The sequence below is a fragment of the Theropithecus gelada genome, chromosome 6 (genome assembly GCF_003255815.1).
Source record: "Theropithecus gelada isolate Dixy chromosome 6, Tgel_1.0, whole genome shotgun sequence".
NCBI classification, from domain to species: domain Eukaryota; kingdom Metazoa; phylum Chordata; class Mammalia; order Primates; family Cercopithecidae; genus Theropithecus; species Theropithecus gelada.
In genome coordinates this window covers 72,775,026-72,793,274 of record NC_037673.1, presented here as the reverse complement: position 1 = coordinate 72,793,274, position 18,249 = coordinate 72,775,026, and the positions used below count along the sequence as shown (strand labels likewise).

General features: G+C 41.0%; 1 protein-coding gene across 12 annotated transcripts in view; it reads right to left on the bottom strand.

The window, feature by feature from the left end:
• Positions 1–18,249, bottom strand: part of PDE8B (phosphodiesterase 8B) — a 246,202-nt gene that overhangs the window by 92,663 nt on the left and 135,290 nt on the right. For all 12 annotated transcript variants that reach the window (XM_025387304.1, XM_025387306.1, XM_025387307.1 and 9 more), the window contains 3 exons: positions 11,015–11,205; positions 7,686–7,745; positions 4,973–5,030 (listed from right to left, as the gene is read on the bottom strand). In XM_025387304.1, the coding sequence (XP_025243089.1) occupies positions 4,973–5,030; positions 7,686–7,745; positions 11,015–11,205 (309 nt within the window). The remainder of the gene's footprint in view (positions 1–4,972; positions 5,031–7,685; positions 7,746–11,014; positions 11,206–18,249) is intronic.

Here is an 18,249-nt window from a genome sequence, read left to right as displayed (position 1 = left end):
GCAGACTGGTGGTTGCCAGGGCTGTGGGGAGGAGGAATAGGAGTGACTGCTTAATGGGAACACATTTGGGGATGATGAAAATGGCTTTTTTTGTTTGTTTTGCAACAGGGTCTCTAGACAGAGGTGGTGATTGTACAATACTGTGTATGTGCTAAATGCCACTGAATTGTTCACTTTAAAATGGCTAATTTTAGTTTCATCTCAATGGAAAAAAAAGCTTTCATGTATTTATAAATAAACGTAGTGAATGAATGAACAGATAGATAAGCAAATAATAATGTAGAAGAAAATGCAGCACACATTGTCCTTCATCAAAGACCCACGAAGCACCCATTTATGCTAGGTATGAGCTGCTCAAATCCCACGTTGAAAGAGGAGTAGGCCCTTTTTCACTTAATCCCAAAGTAATTTGGTTTACATTTCTCATATATGCTACATGATTCAGTGTAGGGTATATAGGAAACTGAGCACTTCTCTGACATGATCACGTCAATACTTAATGAGAAATAATGAAATCAGAAAAAAAAAAAAAAAAAGCAAGTAAAAAATAGTAAGGGAAGAGATTTAAGGACAATTCTACTTAGGAAAGGGGAAATGTTTTGCATTTTAATTGATTAAAAAAAACACATCATGCAAGCCTTTCCAAGCATATGGCTGGCAAACTAAGTAGAAAGATCAGCAGAATTCCAAAGTATTCCAAACTACCAGTCACATTCTTTTGCTTCTCAGGTAGCTATATAGGTGGAGAAGGAGAATACTAGATCCTGCTGAAAGATGTGTTTCTTAGATTTCCTTCACCCAAGTTGGCCAGAGAAAAAAATCAATCCCTCTCCTCACTCCTTCCTTTCTCTCTCTCTTCTCTCTCTCCCTCTCCCCCCGCCACACCCGCTCTCCCTCTCTCTCTCACACACACCCCCAATACACACTGAAGTGGATGGCTCCACATATCTGGAGTGGTTGGCCTCTCTCTGGTTTTCCCTGGGCCTCTGGTCCTCCACTATTCTTATGTGGAAACTGGGAAGGGCTAAGGAAAGAGAGGAAGCCATAAACATACACAGAAGGGAAACACTTTCTCTTTGATTTACAGAGCAAAGTTAAACATGGTTAGATTCCATTTGAGCTTTTAGATGGATAAAAGCTATATATCAGCCTATAACAGAACTCAGGGGGTTGTTAGCTGATGTTTTGTAAAAACATGAAAAAACCATGATAACACACGTTTGAAAATGCTGGCATAACATAGAAAGATATGTATGTATATCATGACGCTGTTTTGTAAATAATACACAGTCATTTCTATTTCTGCCTAGGAATAAATCTGAAAGGCTAGTGGCATAAATAATTTTAATTTTTAGCTTATCTGTATTCTCTATAACAAACATGGATTCGTTTTTGCAAAAAATGGAAAGAAAATGTTGGGATACACAAAGTTAGCAGGTTTGTTTACTACAGGATATCTCAGAGCATTTAAAATGCTAATGTGCAATGTTGCAAAAGTGCTCTGTGAATTCTCAGGTGTGGGAGGAGGGGCAACTGAGTTTTCACTGATTCCCTAAACTTACTTGACCATAGAAGCCTTTTTTCACGGACCACCTATTAATAGCTTTTGGTACAGTAGTGTTCTGTGGAGCACTAGCTTGGGAAATCTAACTTTAGTGGACCCAATATAGAGTTTGGAGTTAAACAACATGCATTTGCTTCTGGACTTTGTCATGAGTGTGAGCTCTGGCAAGTTTAGTTGTTTTGAGCCTGTTTCCTCCTCTGCAAAAATGGAGAAAATATCAAATCCCTCATATGTACAGGAGGATTAAGTAAATCACTGGGAACTGGGCCTGACAATAAATCATAGCTCCCCACTTCCTACTCCACAGAAGGCCTCTCCACAGAGAACCGTGTCCCTACAGTTGTGCCCCCGGCATGCCTAGCACATTGCACAGAGGCAGAGCTCCATAAACACTTGTTAAACTGAACAAACATTTTTGCAAATAGAAAAAGAGGCACATAAAGTTGATATAAAAACAGCTGCAACCGTCCTTTGCTAAGATGCTGGTTTCTAAAAGGCTCAGCGTGGACTGAGCATCTATATAGTTGACTGCTTACACACAGCTCCAGAGCCTTCAAGGGGAGTTGTTGTGGGATATGTGATGGCACAATTTGTTCCTAGATCCCCACTCAGGGACCGCAGACTGAAGCACCAGCCAATTAGCTAGCAACCCAGGGGTGAGTTAAAGCAGATGATCTAATACAATCAAAACAGCTTGGCGATGGGAAACAACCTCACGGAAGGCAAGGATAACTGGCATATTTGAAAAGGTGCTTGGGCAGAGAGTTGTGAAAGACAGGATTTTACCCAAAAAAGGAGAACCACCACCTGAAGATCAGTCTCAGCCGATGGTGTGCCACAGTAACGCCAGGAGAGCTGTTGGAGGTGCAGCGCGCTTCTCCTGGAATGAGCCCGAGCTACTGGGGGCACCCTGACCTAACCAGCAAATGGCCTCTATCAGGGTCAGCACTGAAGAACACCAGGTGGTCTCTGACAGCTACTGCCGTTAATGCCCCTTCGCCAAAGGCTTATTCACTGAGGCTGACTGCAAAACACAGTAACACGTCTGGATAGTGGGAAGTGAAGCCTTCCAGAGCACCACGGACAGGTTATAAAATGTGTAAGAAGGAAACAATGGAACTTTGGTTAAATGTTCTCAATAGCATTTGCACCCAAAGAGCGCCAGTTATTTCTCCTAACTGTGAGCAGATGTGCAACCTCAGCCTTCCAGACAAGACGCCATCGCTTCAAATGGCAGCAATTCTAAACCAGTTTGAGGGAGCATCACTGAACTAAAGGTAGAATTCCAAAAGGACACTCAATAGCATGTACATGGGTCCCTAATCGATAAAACTCACAGTGTGTCATCGCCATTCTCCAATCATCCCCCAGGTAATGAGGAAAATCTACGTCCTCGCACTCCATGAGGTCCCAACTCAAACTTGAAAAGGACAACATTGGAATGGGGTGAAGTCAGGGGGTCAATATTTCACAGAAGTTCTATGAAGCCTGTGAATAATTTTAGAGCTATTTCTTAGAAAATGAGTAAAGAAAATCTGTCTCAACCACATGGCTTCTTTGCTGAGTTTTCTTTTGCAACTCTTCATTCCAAAACTCAGAAGCATTGTCTCATGCATTCTCATTAAGATATAGCACCTAAGAATAGCTTTCAGAACCAAACGCCAACCTTTGCGAGAAGAGATAACAGACAAGAGGAAAAAGTGTTAGGAGCGTGAAAAATATTGCTAGCTGGAAACATTCATTTCGATCACACATCGTGAGCCACTAGACTACCTTGAATCTTCTCTACAGCACTGTGACTTCCACACTGAAGCATACCAAAGCACAAAACAACTGCATCACAAAGGTAGTTTTTGCTTCTCTGTGGTCTACAACTAAGAGGAATATATATATTTTTAAGCCCGGAGTAGCAAAGTACCATTACTTAAAGCACACAGAGGATTTTCATAATTCACAAGGCACAGGCAGTACCCTATTTTTTAAAGAATATATCACTCCATCTACTTGGGATTCAGATTACTCTTTTTTTTTTTTTTTTTTTTTTGAGACGGAGTTTCGCTGTTGTTGCCCAAGCTGGAGTGCAATGGTGCCATCTCGGCTCACCGCAACCTCCACCTCCCGGGTTCAAGCGATTCTCTTGCCTCAGCCTCCCGAATAGCTGGGATTATAGGCATGCGCCACCACGCCAGGCTAATTTTGTATTTTTAGTGGAGATGAGGTTTCTCCATGTTAGTCAGGCTGGTCTCGAACTCCCGACCTCAGGTGATCTGCCTGCCTTGGTCTCCCAAAGTGCTGGGATTACAGGCGTGAGCCACTGTGCCCGGCCGGGATTCAGATTACTCTTACCAAAAGATTTTGAGATATTGGGTATGCCTAATCACTTAGTTTGTTGGTAAGTCTCTTTGGAGTAACCAATCTCAATCTTCAAGTTGAATATCAGTGTTGTTCATGATGCTTATAGTTTAAGCCAGGAGGTCACAGGATGCTATAGGATTACTTGTGTTTAGATGATCAGCAAAAGCTGTATAAGTAAACCATGGTCTTCTATCCTATTATTCTCCTAAGGGAAGCCTTTTATTCTTTACATAGGAGTAATATATATATTTGTTATTTTAAAAAATTAAAATATGAAGTAAGGTCTTCTACAATTTCTCTATAAGGACTTGTTTTCTTTTAATATTAGGGAATATAGTTCTTTTAAACATTCATGTTTTGATGATCTTTTTCCTCCTCCCTTTCTTCCCTTTCTTCTAAGTCCATTCCATCAGTTCTTTTCCATTTGCATGCACACAGCCTTGCCTCCAATCTAATTTCTACCCTGAGATGCTGGGTGAGCTTGGTTATTTAGTTTGTTAGTGAGTTTCCTTGGAGAAATTCTTAATCTTCAAGTGGAATCTCAGTGTTATTTGTGCAGTTTGTCACTCAAAGAATTTTTCTTTGCTGATGTTAATGGTTTCAACCAGGAGTTTACAGGGTGCTACAGTCACCATGGGCCTGTCCCTAGGGTATAAACTCTGGCCAGCCCTGATGAACAGAGTCTTGGGTGCCAATTTGGTGGATATATCCATATATAATCACACATACATCTAATCGAATTGACTGTACTGATTTAAATAAGATTACTTTGGGATGACAGAATTTTAATCTGATATAATAAGATGGGTTTTTATGTCATTGTATATCTATTGCTAAGATATATGGAGAAAACCCAGAGAGCAAAAAAGGCAAAGAGCTCGACTGGCAGCTGCTCGTTACTCTCCCATGAGAACACAGTCTCTTCCTTTCCCCAACAGTCCTGGGGCTTCATTTCCTTAACAGTTCTCCGTGGCGGCTTCGCCTTCCTGTTATGGGAGAGTCAGGGGTTAAGGTACCCACACCTGAGAGAGATGCTGGACATCTTGTACATACCCTGTTGAAGCCTGCATGGAGAAGAGGAAGGACTGACGCCTCTTCATGGTCATCCGATCTGCAGCAAAGCAGAAAATGTGGTCACTCAGCAGATACAAACCAGGATTCCTCACACTGAAACATGGAGAGAGAGCAATGAGGCCACACAGCATTAGCTCCAAGAGTGGCTTCCTGACGAGCACGTGCCCACGGGGCACACCTGCCTTCAAGGATACAGACCCCACATCTACCTTCCAGATGCAAAAAGAACAAAAACAGTAGAGAAAGCTCCAGCAGCGTACCTGGAGGTATCACCCTCAGTATACATGAGTGGCCCTTTCCAATTCAGCTGCCCTTTGGGGTTGAGCCACGTGTATGGGAGCAGTCCCATAAAGGGACGTTAGGTGCACTGTTCATTCTGAGACCATTGTCCCCAAACCATCTGGAAGTATGACTCCCACACCAAAACCGAGCTGGGTCCAACTCTCAACATGAGGAAGATAGTCAGCAGTCCAGGCTGTAGGACCCCCAAGCCAAATGGGAGAGAAGTATCAGCAGGAACACACAGTTAGAAGGGAAGGAGAGAAAACAAAAATGTACTCATTTCACAACAGGATTTGCTATAGTGAGCCTACCGCTGAGTCTCAGGACTTCAGTTTGAGTACAAGGTGGGATATGGATTGCCTTGTCATGAAGACATGCCATCGCTGGGCTCCCTATCACCAAAATAGAGAAACAGGGTCTGAGACAGCCAGCAAGTAACATGGGGGACATACCCTAAGAACCAGGGAAGAAAAATGGAATAAAAGGGATTGGGTGGAAACGCAGATAGCAAACAGGAACAGAAGTCCCAGTGCTGACTTGTGGCATTACCCATAGTTGATTCCTGCCCTAAGGGAAAAGCTATTTTACCCACTTTGTTTTTCTTCTGGAACTCCAAGTTCTATCTTCTCTGACTGTTAAGAAGGCCACAAAACGGTTCCAAGGGTATTAATAATGTTTTATTTCTTAAGCTGGTGACATAGACATACACATTCATTTTATTACCACTCTCTCTATACGAAATATTTTACAATAAAACCAGGAAAAGTCGGTGACAATCATAACAAATAAGCCATAGTCAACCATTATTTTGTCAAGGACTAGCAAACCTTTTTGCCATATGAGTTGGAAAAACAAGAGTGTTTTGTTCTTGGACCCGTGTAATAAGCCAGGCTTGGGAAAAATGCTGTGTGGCCTTGAACATTTCTGGTATTGATGTCCAAGCCTCTATAACCTCATTCAGATCTCTGAGTGTCCAGAAGATAAATGTGAAAAGGAGGGTTGAAGGAGGCTCATCTTATGTCTCAGTTCCCCTCATTCATTCCCTGTGGAATCTTAATCTCCCACCAGGATGGAGAGGTGTAACGAACCAGTGAGGACAATGTCTTTACTTTCTCTAGACCACATCCCGTGGTGGGTATCAAACAAAGTGAGAAGACAGAGCTCCTAGGAAGACACTCAAGGAGTAGCAGGTAAGTAGGAGTCTTCAGTAAGGGTATGACTTTGAAGCCATGATTTCCTGCTGTATTCACATGGCTTTGGAATGAGGCATTTCAAGTCCCCTGGGCCAGACTTTCCTGGCCTTTGTCACAGAATTTCTGCCAAATGCCATAATGAGGCCAAGTCCAACAGGTCCTAGGCCCTAATGAAGTTCTTATTCTCTCCGAAGCTAAATACAGCCATTAAAAGACTACAATAGGCCGGGCGTGGTGGTTCACACCTGTAATCCCAGCACTTTGGGAGGCCAAGGCCAGCAGATCACGAGGTCAGGGGATCGAGACCATCCTGGCTAACATGGTGAAACCCCATCTCTACTAAAAATACAAAAAATTAGCCGGGCATGGTGACGGGCACCTGTAGTCCCAGCTACTCGGGAGGCTGAGGCAGGAGAATGGCGTGAACCCGGGAGGCGGAGCTTGCAGTGAGCCGAGATCGCATTGCTGCACTCCAGCCTGGGCGACAGAGTGAGACTCCGTCTCAAAAAAAAAAAAAAAGACTACAACAAATTTTGTTACCTGCCAACATTCCCACCACTGTAGTTTGTACAGACAACTTTTCTTCCTGCTGGCTCTTTTACTTTAAGTGCTGGCCACATCAGACGATAAACCCAGCAGAGCAGTCGCTCATCCTACAGTTTCATTGTACCTACAGCACAATCCCTTTTCTTTGCCGCCCAGCATTGGATAAACTCTACTGTCCTGCCTCTAGCCACGTAACGGTCCCAGCATCAACTTTACAACCCTTGTCTTGTGGATTTAGTGCCCTTTTATTCTCATGCTTGAACATGAAAAAAAAAAACAAAAAACAAAAAACGTGTTTCTTCTTAAATGAAAAACAAGCATATCCCCATCTCTTTTCTTCAAAGAAAAAAAGATAAACTGGAACAATGTTTTCTCCAGACCACCTCCTCCTCAAATTTTCCATTCATTTCTGGCATATAATGAGTAAACTTTCTCCCTGAGGTGTATGACTATGTGCTAAAGGCAATTACATAAGATACAGAGAAAAACCTAAATATTTCCAGGAACTTGTGAAACAAACAAAACCCCCAAAGCAAGATCAAGATCTAAGGCTGGTGTTCTAGGACCCAAGACGCGCCCATTGCTTAGACAGCTCAAAAACCAGATTACATCTGACAGACATTTCAGAATGAACAGTACTCCTTCCAGCTGGGAATGGGAGGTGCACTTACACTCGTGAAACCACTGCGAGGATCACCGTGTGCTCGGAGGGATTTGTGGCCCGGATTGACCTGTAATGAGAAGCCTCCAAGTCAAACAAGGTGATCTGGACTTTGTTACATTAAATGAATGCGGAACTTCTTCACATTGAAAATGACACAACATCAAATCTTTCTCTAAAGAAAACGTCTCAAAACACACAGAAGACAACAAAGAAAGATGCCCTTGTGGATTAGGACAATCTCTTCATTTCGTTAAAAATTTTTTTTCTCTTAACTCCCAGGCAATTATCCAATAGGTCAGACCTGCCAATTTTCCACTTAAAAAAATTGGCAAATTCCACTTAAATTCCATTTTTTAAAATTGAAACTCCACTCTTCAAAATAAAAATAAATTGGCAGTCCTACAATCCTCTTCTTATCAGTATGTACCTGGGGGAGCCAATTGGGTTTAATCTTTTTTCTTTTAAAATAGCAGATAGTTCAGAAAGTCGACCTTATGATAAAAATTAAAATACTCGCTGGCAGCGGGATGTACAAATGCCGGTTAAAGCCAATTAAAGTTGGTACAAAGAGCCACCTCAATTTTTCAGTCCTACTGTAGTTTGTGCTTAAATATTTTAAACAACTTGATCATCAGCTGGAGCTGAGAAATGTTGCAATATGGTACCTGTCACTGTATAATGTTTATTGTACTGGGACCACCTGGATATAGTTAGTTTATTCCCTAGGAGTTAAACAGGGCCAAAATAATCAGGACATAGAATTTTGAGGTCCATGAATCTTCTTTGCTGTGCCATGCTACAGCCCAGATTCTGCACTGTTCTGGTCAGGGGGTTGTAAATTGGACAAACTTTTAATAAAGGCCCACACACTTGAATCTCAGTGCGAACCAGCATGCTTGCTTTGACCTATTCTCCTGGTCTGGCCTCTGCTTATGCTGAGATATCTTGGAAGGGAACCATCATCTCCAAGAACAGAATTACTCCTGAGTAATTTGTGAAACAACATGCATTTGTTTTTCTCTCTGGCTGTGGGCATTTCTGCTCCCCTCTACTTTAATGTGTTTGAACTACCACTCCCCAAGGGACAGTCGGCTCATATTGCTTCATCCTCTTCAACTCCAACATTTTCTGACCTTTCTCAAAAAATGCACCTTCTCCATGTCCTGTTCCTCGAGCCCTCACACTATGTGGGAGGAAGGCTACAGGAAATGATCGGCTGTCATATTCCCAGGAAGTGAAGTTTCCTCTGTGGATAAATGGTATTTTAAAGAGATCTTTTGAAGAAAATGCTATTAACTCACAATGGGGCAGGAGGCATAAGTCAATATCTCTCCAATGCCAGCACAGGCTACTTCCCACTCACCCACCCTGTAGGGCAGGTCCTGCTAAGGTGAAGCTACACTTATTTTATACTCAAGAGCCTACTGGATGGATACTCAGTGGAAATACCAGTTAGCACCTAATGAAAAAATACATAGTGTTTTAGAGGCATGCTCCGATCTCTAGGGAAACTCTAAGTACTTCTCACCTTCATTCAGTCTTTCTCACCCCAGTAGGTGTCATGGGCACACTGCTGGGCTATATCCTAAGGTGTGGGTTTTAGGCAAGAGGCTAAAACATGTAATAAGCATAACTGGGCTGGAGCACACACGCTCTTGGTTTCTTTTGGGACTGGCTTCCATCTTTTGGGTTGCTTCCTGCTGCTTGTCTCTTTTCTCTCGTCTCTCCAAAGGAACTGGTATGGTAAGAGAGACCTAGGCCTCTTCCTGGATGAGAGGACTAAGGGGAAGGTGGGGCTGAGGCTCAAGGACGCATGTTAGGCTAAGGTCCAATCCTAGCTCAAAGGTGAGGGATCTAGCGCCACAGATGACAACAAAGAATGCACATCTGCCAGGGGCATGTCACCTACCCATCCCCTTAGGGAAGGTGTGTTGGGAGTCAAGCATTTGGAATCTGGCCACCCTCAACATGACCAATAATGGTCGGGAAACACACTGACAGATACGTCCATCTGACTTCTAAACTGTATAGACCTCTATTGGTTTTCTGAGCAGCTAACACAGAAATCCATTTGGTAGGAAATAAAACTCTATTTCTTTATATTCAAAGAAAAATGTAAAGTTTATCTGCTAAACTGGGCCTTTGCCTGAATTAAAAGATTTCTTCCTGTTGATTTTTTCTTTATATGTAAAGCTTCTCTTAAGTCATTGTATGTAGGAACAAAGAAGTGTGATATTTCTACTATAAAACTACCTAAGAAAAGTAAGTGAAGGCCAAGAAAAATCAGAAATACTTAGTTTTACAAGACCCAATTCTACTATAAAATCATCAAAAATATTTCCTAATACTAAAAATAGTATCCAGATATTTTATGATATACTCTATGTATATTTATATACACTATTAAATAGAAAAACATTTTTATGCAGAAAGATGAGATTATTTGAAGCCATTAAAACATTTCTAAAACAGATGCTTAAGAAAAATTATTCTTTGGGAAACTGAAAATCATCAAAGAATAGCAAGATGATGTCTGTGATAAGAAACTTCTCTTAATCCACTAATTTCTTCTCAGGGTACCAAGGTTCTAAAAAGCCGTTTTCCCACCTTTTATTTCACTTACTAACATTCAAGAAAATTCCAGCTCGCCATGCAATTGGACTCTGTCTTGGTCTAGCATTTAATTAGTGACCTCTTCCATCTAGCTTCAAAGCATTCCACTTCTGCTAAATGAATCAGTTCATCCAGAGCTAACTCTTATGACTGAGCATTTATTTATGAACAGGCCTGTGTTTCCTCCCCAGAGTGCAAGCATTTCTATAAACAAGCAGGGGGTTTGGGTCCCTGGAAGATTTTCTACTGCTGCAAAGTGGCTGCCTTCACTCCATGACTGGGAAGCCTGCTGTGGGATCTACCCATCTGTGTCAGGCAGGAAAAAATTTATATTTCACACATTTCCGATGTTCATTTTGGGAGAGAATAATGAAGATTAAAATAGCTAGTTTAAATCCAAACCGTATCTGTGTAATGAGAACTGTGTGAATTTTAATTTTTTTTATGAGCAATACACAGGGTGGGGGGAATACCCTGAAGTTATCAGGGGAGCCCAGCTCACACCTCTAAATTTAGTACCACTCAAATGTGGAAAAGTAGAAGAGGAGAGAGAAATCTACAGGAAGGAGCTATAGCTTTCACCACAGACATTTGTATACACTGCTTAAAAACATCAACACATATTTTAAAAATATTTGAAATAAATTAAAGATATCTGTAAATGAAATTCATTTTAAGCTGTTAAGCGAACATTTACTCAGCATATTAAATTAGAGAAGGTACCTGCACACCGCTTCTGCATCGAAGTTCTGAGTTTGTCTATGATCAATTACAATAATTTCATGATGCTTATCAAGAAAGCATTCAAGGGCTGACTCTGGAGTCCGAGCAATATTGCATCTATAACCAGCTCTGTCACAGGCCCACCAGAAGCCGTCGCTCTGACTATCTTCCTTTGCAAAGATCAGCAAAACCTGAAACACAACAAAAAGAGCATCTTGAAATAAATCATCATCCATAGAGACTATTAAAAACAAGCCTATTGGCCAGGTGCAGTGGCTCATGCCTGTAATCCCAGCTCTTTGAGAGGCTGAGGCAGTGGACTACTTAAGCCCAGGTGTTTGAGACCAGTCAGGGCAACATGGCAAAACCCCGCCTCTACAAAAAATACAAAAAAATTAGCCAGGCATAGTAGCACATTCCTGTGGTCTCCACAACTCAGGAGGCTGAGATGAAAACATCGCTTGAGCCTGAGAGGTAGAGGCTGCAGTGAACCATGATTGCACCGATGCACTCCGGCCTGGGCAACAGAGTGAGACCCTGTCTAAAATGAAAGCAAAAACAATCCCCCCAAAACAACCAAAAGACCAGGCCTATGGTATACTGGTTTAAAATGGGGCCTCTGCAGGGAAGCTACCAGGGTTCAAATCCCAGCTCCTCCAGTTGGTTACAGTGGTCTTTGAACAAGGTATTTCACCTCTTTGGCCTATAGTTTCTTGGCTGTAAGAGTGAAAGAACAGTGCCACATAAGTTAGTTCTGAGAACTGAATAAGCACAGAGAAGGTGCCCATTCACTCTGGTGGTGATTGTGACTCACTGCAATTACAAGTATTTCTAATTTCCTAATTAGTTTGGTTTTAAATAAGAAGTAAAATTATTAATGAGATAGTTAACACAGGTTAAATTATGGTTTACATTTACAGTACATATATTTGATTCCAGTTGCAAGTGGTATTTGCCTTTAAGTCTCTGGAGGCCACCTCTTTGAACTTGGCACTAAAATACCTATAGACATAAGGAAGTAAGGGAACTCAAAACAACCTCAAAAATGAATTTTAACATCCAATCTTTGCCAAAATCTGGAAAGAATGATCATGAAATGTAAAGTTGATGGAGTTAAGTTGAGGGAAATGTGCTTCTATTGATGAACTGCCTCATTGAGAAGCAATTTTGCCCACAGGAAAGAAGGCAGCAACACTTTACACAGTTCCTCCCTCATCATCGCCTGGGTCCAGGAACACAGATTCCCTGCCAGCCAGAAAGACCCAGACTGCCCTACCACCACCTGAGCTCATTTATGTATTTATGGTCCATCTCTCTCACTAGAGAAGTAAGCTTCAGGAGAGTAAAGGCTCGGCCTGGCTTGTTCCCTGCTTGTACCCCCCATGCCCAGCACTAGCCTGGCACTTCCTAGCTGTTCAGTAAATATTTGAGAAATGAAAAAACAACTACTTGTGGGGTCTTTTGAGAAATGCGAGAGGGCTTTACTGTGAATAAGATGTAAGATCACCTCCCAGCAATAGATCTAATAAGAAAAACCTATAATAATCTCAAGATATTGTTAAGGCACTCAGTACTCTTCTGCACCCACGTCTGGTTTAAACAATTAGAAACAGAAGGGTAGTTTCTCAACATGAAGAGCTTTTGAGTCAATAGTCAATATATTCATCATGGTGAAATACCAAACGTGTTTCATTTAAAATCAGAAACAAGCCAAATTGTCCAATCATTACATTTGAAAACTACTTTTTTTTTTCCTTTTTTTGGGACAGAGTCTTGCTCTTGTCACCAAGGCTAGAGCGCAATGGCACGATCTCGGCTCACTGCAACCTCCGCCTTCCAGGGTCAAGTGATTCTCCTGCCTCAGCCTCCCGAGTAGCTGGGATTACAGGCGCCCACCACCACACCCGGCTAATTTTTGTATTTTTTTAGTAGAGACAGGGTTTCGCCATGTTGGCCAGACTGGTCTCGGACTCCTGACCTCATGATCTGCTCACCTCGACCTCCCAAAGTGCTGGGATTACAGGCATGCACCACCGTGCCCAGCTGAAAAATACTTTTATTAATTGAAAATTGGAAGTATATAGAAAAGCAGAAACAATAATATAATGAAACTCATGTACTCCTTACCCGGCTTCAGCAATAACCAACTCCTAGCCAATGTGGGTTCATCTCTATCCCTACCCATTTTCCTAGCTCTTACAACAGATTGTGGCAAATCCAGCTATTTTATCTCATCCATATGCATTTGTGAAAGATAAAGATTTTTTAAAAAGAACAAAACCACAATATCATTTCATACCTAAACCTCCCCAATAATTTCTTAATATCAATAAGTATCTGGATATATTATATATGCCATTTTTTAAGAGCACCCTGGGCTGACCAGGGTCTGTCCTTCTGCAGCCCAGGAAGCTCCTAACATTTCCAGCCACAGAGTTCCTTCCAGGAAGAAACGGGAGGTGGCTCTCCCAAGAAAAATGAAGGACACAACCTTGTGGATTTTGATAACGAAAGCCTTCCTATCAAACTGTTAACAGGGGAACCTGAATGAGAAAAATCAGGTAGAATAAACTGGTTGGTGCAAAAAGTCAATAACCTTTTACTTGGTGTAGCTGTGGTATTAACACGAGAAACTCAATATGCCAAACCCAGAAGTCAAAAAAGGTGAAAAACTTCTTGTCTCTCACCTGTCTGGCTGAATTATGGATTTTTAAACAAGAATCTCAACAATTTATATTTCTTTGACACCATTATGCCTCAATCTTTGACTAATACAGTAAGAATAACAATTCTCTTGTTGGGCATTTCAACAACTATCACTAATTTTCAGAAACACTGCTTTTAACTGCTTACGGTATGTTGATGAACAAAATAAAGACTCTGCATTACAGTGGTAGAGGCACACACAATAAATAGACCATTAAGTAAGTACATTATACAGAATGGTAATAAATGACAGGGGCTACGTGAAACCCAGCAGAGCAGAGTAGGGGGGTCACCAGTGGGTGCCAGCTGCAGAAGGAAGTAGGCAGTTAGGATAGGTCCCGCTGAGAAGGTGACGTGTGAGCACATGCCTGAAGGGAATAGAAAGGCAAGCCCAGTTTACGTTGGAAGGAAAAGCATTCCAGGCAGAGTTCTATAAGCCCCTGGTGTGTTCTAAGGACTGCAAGGGAGCCAGGGTGACTGAAGGGAGGGTGTGAGGACAAAAGGGTGGGAGCAGGTCAAGTTCACGGCAGAGGGCTAGACCATGATAAGGCCTTCCAGGCCATCTGAAGGTCTTACAAAACTGGATTTCACATGGAAACTCACAAAACTGATTGAAGGTAGACAGCTGTATTAACTGTATATTTTTATTTTCTGTGTTTCCGATGCTTTGACTCCTGGCGCTTTGCTGACCCTGGAAGGACTGCCCTTCTCAGGGTTGCTAATTCCTAGAGATAGCACACAATTCTCCTGTGAGCATGCCCTTCATATGCAAATCAACCAATCCAGAGCCCATTCCCCAACCACCACCACCTCTGGTTCTTACCCTCCAGGCCACAATTCCCCAACCCTAATCACCCTAGGGCCAGGTACCAAACAACTAGAACCACCAATATGTCCCAGACCTTTCTGAAATTAATCAGACTAGCTTGGCCTAACCCTGCTCACCCTGCCTCACCCAAGCCTTCCCATGGAAACCACAGTGGAGGCTCTTGCGTGCGATCTCCTCCCACTCCCCTCTGCCTCCTGACTGACAGTGGTGCTTCCCAGCGTGGCCCTGGGTGGCACACTGTGCCTCCTGCTCTGGGAACTATAACTATTTTTTCAATGCCAATTGTTCCTAGATCTGTTGGCCTTATATCACAGATCTTATTATTCTGTATCACAGATCTTAATATTCAGGTATGGTAAGGCCAAAGGATCTTATTATTTAGGTATGGTAAGGCACTCAGGAGAGAATTTCTTTGGCTAATATTTAAATATTTTCCTATTTATAAAAAAATTAGAAAGGCTGCTTTTCAATTATTCAATTCCTAATCAAAGCGAAAATTTATGGGAATAAAGAATATATACCTTAGAGCAAAACATTATAGCAATCACCTTTTAAAAATATCTGCCTAGCTCTTGAAAATAATACCTTCTCCAGGAAAGTAGTAGATCCAAGTAGCCCAAATTGGACTCTTTGTCCCCATCTCCCAGGCTATAGCTGGGCTAATTCCTGATTCCAGGAATTTAGAATTTGAACAGAGAGACACAAAGGCTGGGAACTGGGACCTGGCCCATTAAGAATAGAGATATTGGCTGGGTACGGTGGATCACGCCTGTAATCCCAGCACTTTGGGAGGCCGAGGTGGGTGGATCACCTGAGGTCAGGAGTTCCAGACCAGCCTGACCAAGATGGAGAAACCCTGTCTCTACTAAAAATACAAAATTAGCCAGGCGTGTTGGTTCATGCCTGTAATCCCAGCTACTCAGTAGGCTGAAGCAGAATTGCTTGAATCTGGGAGGCGGAGGTTGCAGTGAGCTAAGATCGTGCCATTGCAGTCCAGCCTGGGCAACAAGAGAGAAACTCCATCTCAAAAAAGAAAAAAAAAAAAAAAAAAAAAAAAAAAAGATATTGATGGAAGAATGTTAAACTGCTGATGTCAAAGAGCTCAGAGATGGCCCATGGACATCCTTCCCAAGCCACCCACCCTTTTCAACTCTTTCTCGGAGTCTGAAAAAAAAATTGCACTATCCTTCTACTACATTTCTTATTTACTTATGTACTTTTTTGGTATAAGGCAGTTATTACTTACAATCGAAAAATAAAAACAAAACAAAAACTTAAGTAATGTAATCCCTTTCAGCTTTAATATTCTGTGTATCAGTATTTCTCATTTCTTTGACATGGCCATTTGTTAAGATTTATTGACTATTAACTGAGGTCAATAAATGATTAACTCGTATAAATGATTCTGCAAAACATATTTTTGAAAAATCATTACTAATGGTGTTACTAACTTTTCATTACTAACTGAACTTGATCTGTAAAGAGTAACAGTAAACTGACCTTGTGCTTGCTCAAAATAATATGCTCAACATTCATTCAAAGAATATTTATTGATGACTTGTTATGCAAGATGTTAAGAACTGGGAATAAAAGGATGACAGAGATAGCCATAGGCCAGTCTCTTCCCATGGGCTCCAGTCAAGGAAACAGATAATTATAATAAATGCACCAATGAGTGGTGACCACAGATAAACGAAGCATGGACAAGAATCCAAGCACAGGAGAACAAGCAGAAGGAAGTAGTTTTGTCACATCAATCTCACTGTACCCTTGTAAACACAGCAAAAGAGGAGAAGATGCAGAACTGATCTGGGCTGAAGCCTGGAACAATGAGGAAACCTCTTACTGGAGTAGAGCTCAGCCAACTTGTGTTCTGTCCATAGTCAGAACACAGCTATCGGCAATCCTCACTTGCATGGCAGAATCAGACTATAATAATGACCATGCACGAGGGTTGAAAACTTACGGAGTGTGTACATTTTTCACTTTTCAGGTGATGGGTACACTGAAAGCCAGTACATAATATATGCAAGCAAGAAATCTGCATTTTTATATTCTGTAAAAACAAAAATGAAAAAAATGACCATGTAAAGCTATCTTAATAAATAATGGTAAAAATTATGATTGTTTTGTGACCTTTAAAGATTAGTGTCAACATACTGAAAATTTTCTTATTCTTGGTTATAAATATATAGGGAAATGAAAAAAATATAAAGCTAAAATTTATTTAATATATTGTAATTTAAAATATTAGAAACATTGAGAATTAAAATGTTTTATTTATTTAAAAAAATTATCAAGAGTAGTTTGGACAGTGCTTGCCACCTTCTTCTAGTTGTATAAGTTATGATATGAAGTGAGCATCTTTTCTATGCCTTGGCAAATTATCATACTCCTAACTTTGGATCAGCTGCTGACATTTTATCCTCTGTGCTTTCAGTATCATGCAATATCCCCAGAGCTCCTTTAATTACTGTGAAGCTTTTTGCTGGCCTCACTACCTCTATGACTTCTTCATCCTTTTTGTCACACCACTGTCCTCATTTATGTTGATGAACTTACACTCACTAACTTCTACCAGCTACAGTGTCGGCATTCCACAGTCAACTATTTCTCCTCTAAGTCCATTTACATTTGATTCAAATTTCACTCACAGCATTATCATTTTTCATCTCTTCATTGCACTTTCATCTTTGTTAGCTCATTCCCGCTTTCGACAATCTATTTTTGCATAATGTCATGTGGGTTTATCACGAAGAGATAGGAGGCAACACAACTACATGCTTTGCTGTCTGTACTTAGGCTGAATAACAGATAGGCAGAAACCAACCAGAGTCTTTGGCTAAAAAAAGTTATGGTTAAAAAAAGCGATAGGTTACTGATGATGCTGCACATTTGTTATTTACATAGTGATTTGTGGACTGAAGAACCAGCTGCAAAGTTTATGCTTTATGCATTTATTCACAGTTAAAACACTGATGTAACCGCAATCTGAAACATGTTGTTGGGAGTCTGGTGTTATTTAAGTAAACCATGAAATCTGTGCACATTGGAACTGTACAAAGCAAGAGATACCTGCTTTTCAAAAGTAACTACAAATACCTCAAAGAAAGCTGAAACATATCTTTTGGAGGATAGCAAATAATCTGTCTTTGACAGCTAAATTAGAATGAAACTACTTTATCCGGTGACGGCTAATTATAAAAAAAGATGAAAACAAAAACTAACTTTTCCTCATCTTGAATAAGGCAATATAGGTGTTATTACTAGTGTTATTTCTTAATGAGGGTATATCTATGTGTCTTCAATGGATTGTCAATGTCTACTATTAAACATCCAGTTTTTGGAATATTTAGTTTGGCTTTAAGCAAACACCTGGTAACAGGGAGCTTCTAAAGCAGACCACATATATAGATCACATAAGCTGTTTCTGCATAATACTAAACAAGTGGCCAATGTGATCAGGGGAGGGGTTAATTGAGTTTAAAAAAAATGGTCTGAGAACTTTCCTTAAATGTCCCTAGGAAAGTGATGCTGATTACAGCTATAGTTTGATGAGAATTTTCTAAGGGCCAGCCACTATACTGAATGTACTAGAAACATACTATCTCACTCAATAACCAGTTACAGAAACTCTTTGGAGGTGGGAATTATTCCTATTTTATAGACATGGAAACTGAGGCTTAGATGGTTAAAAAAC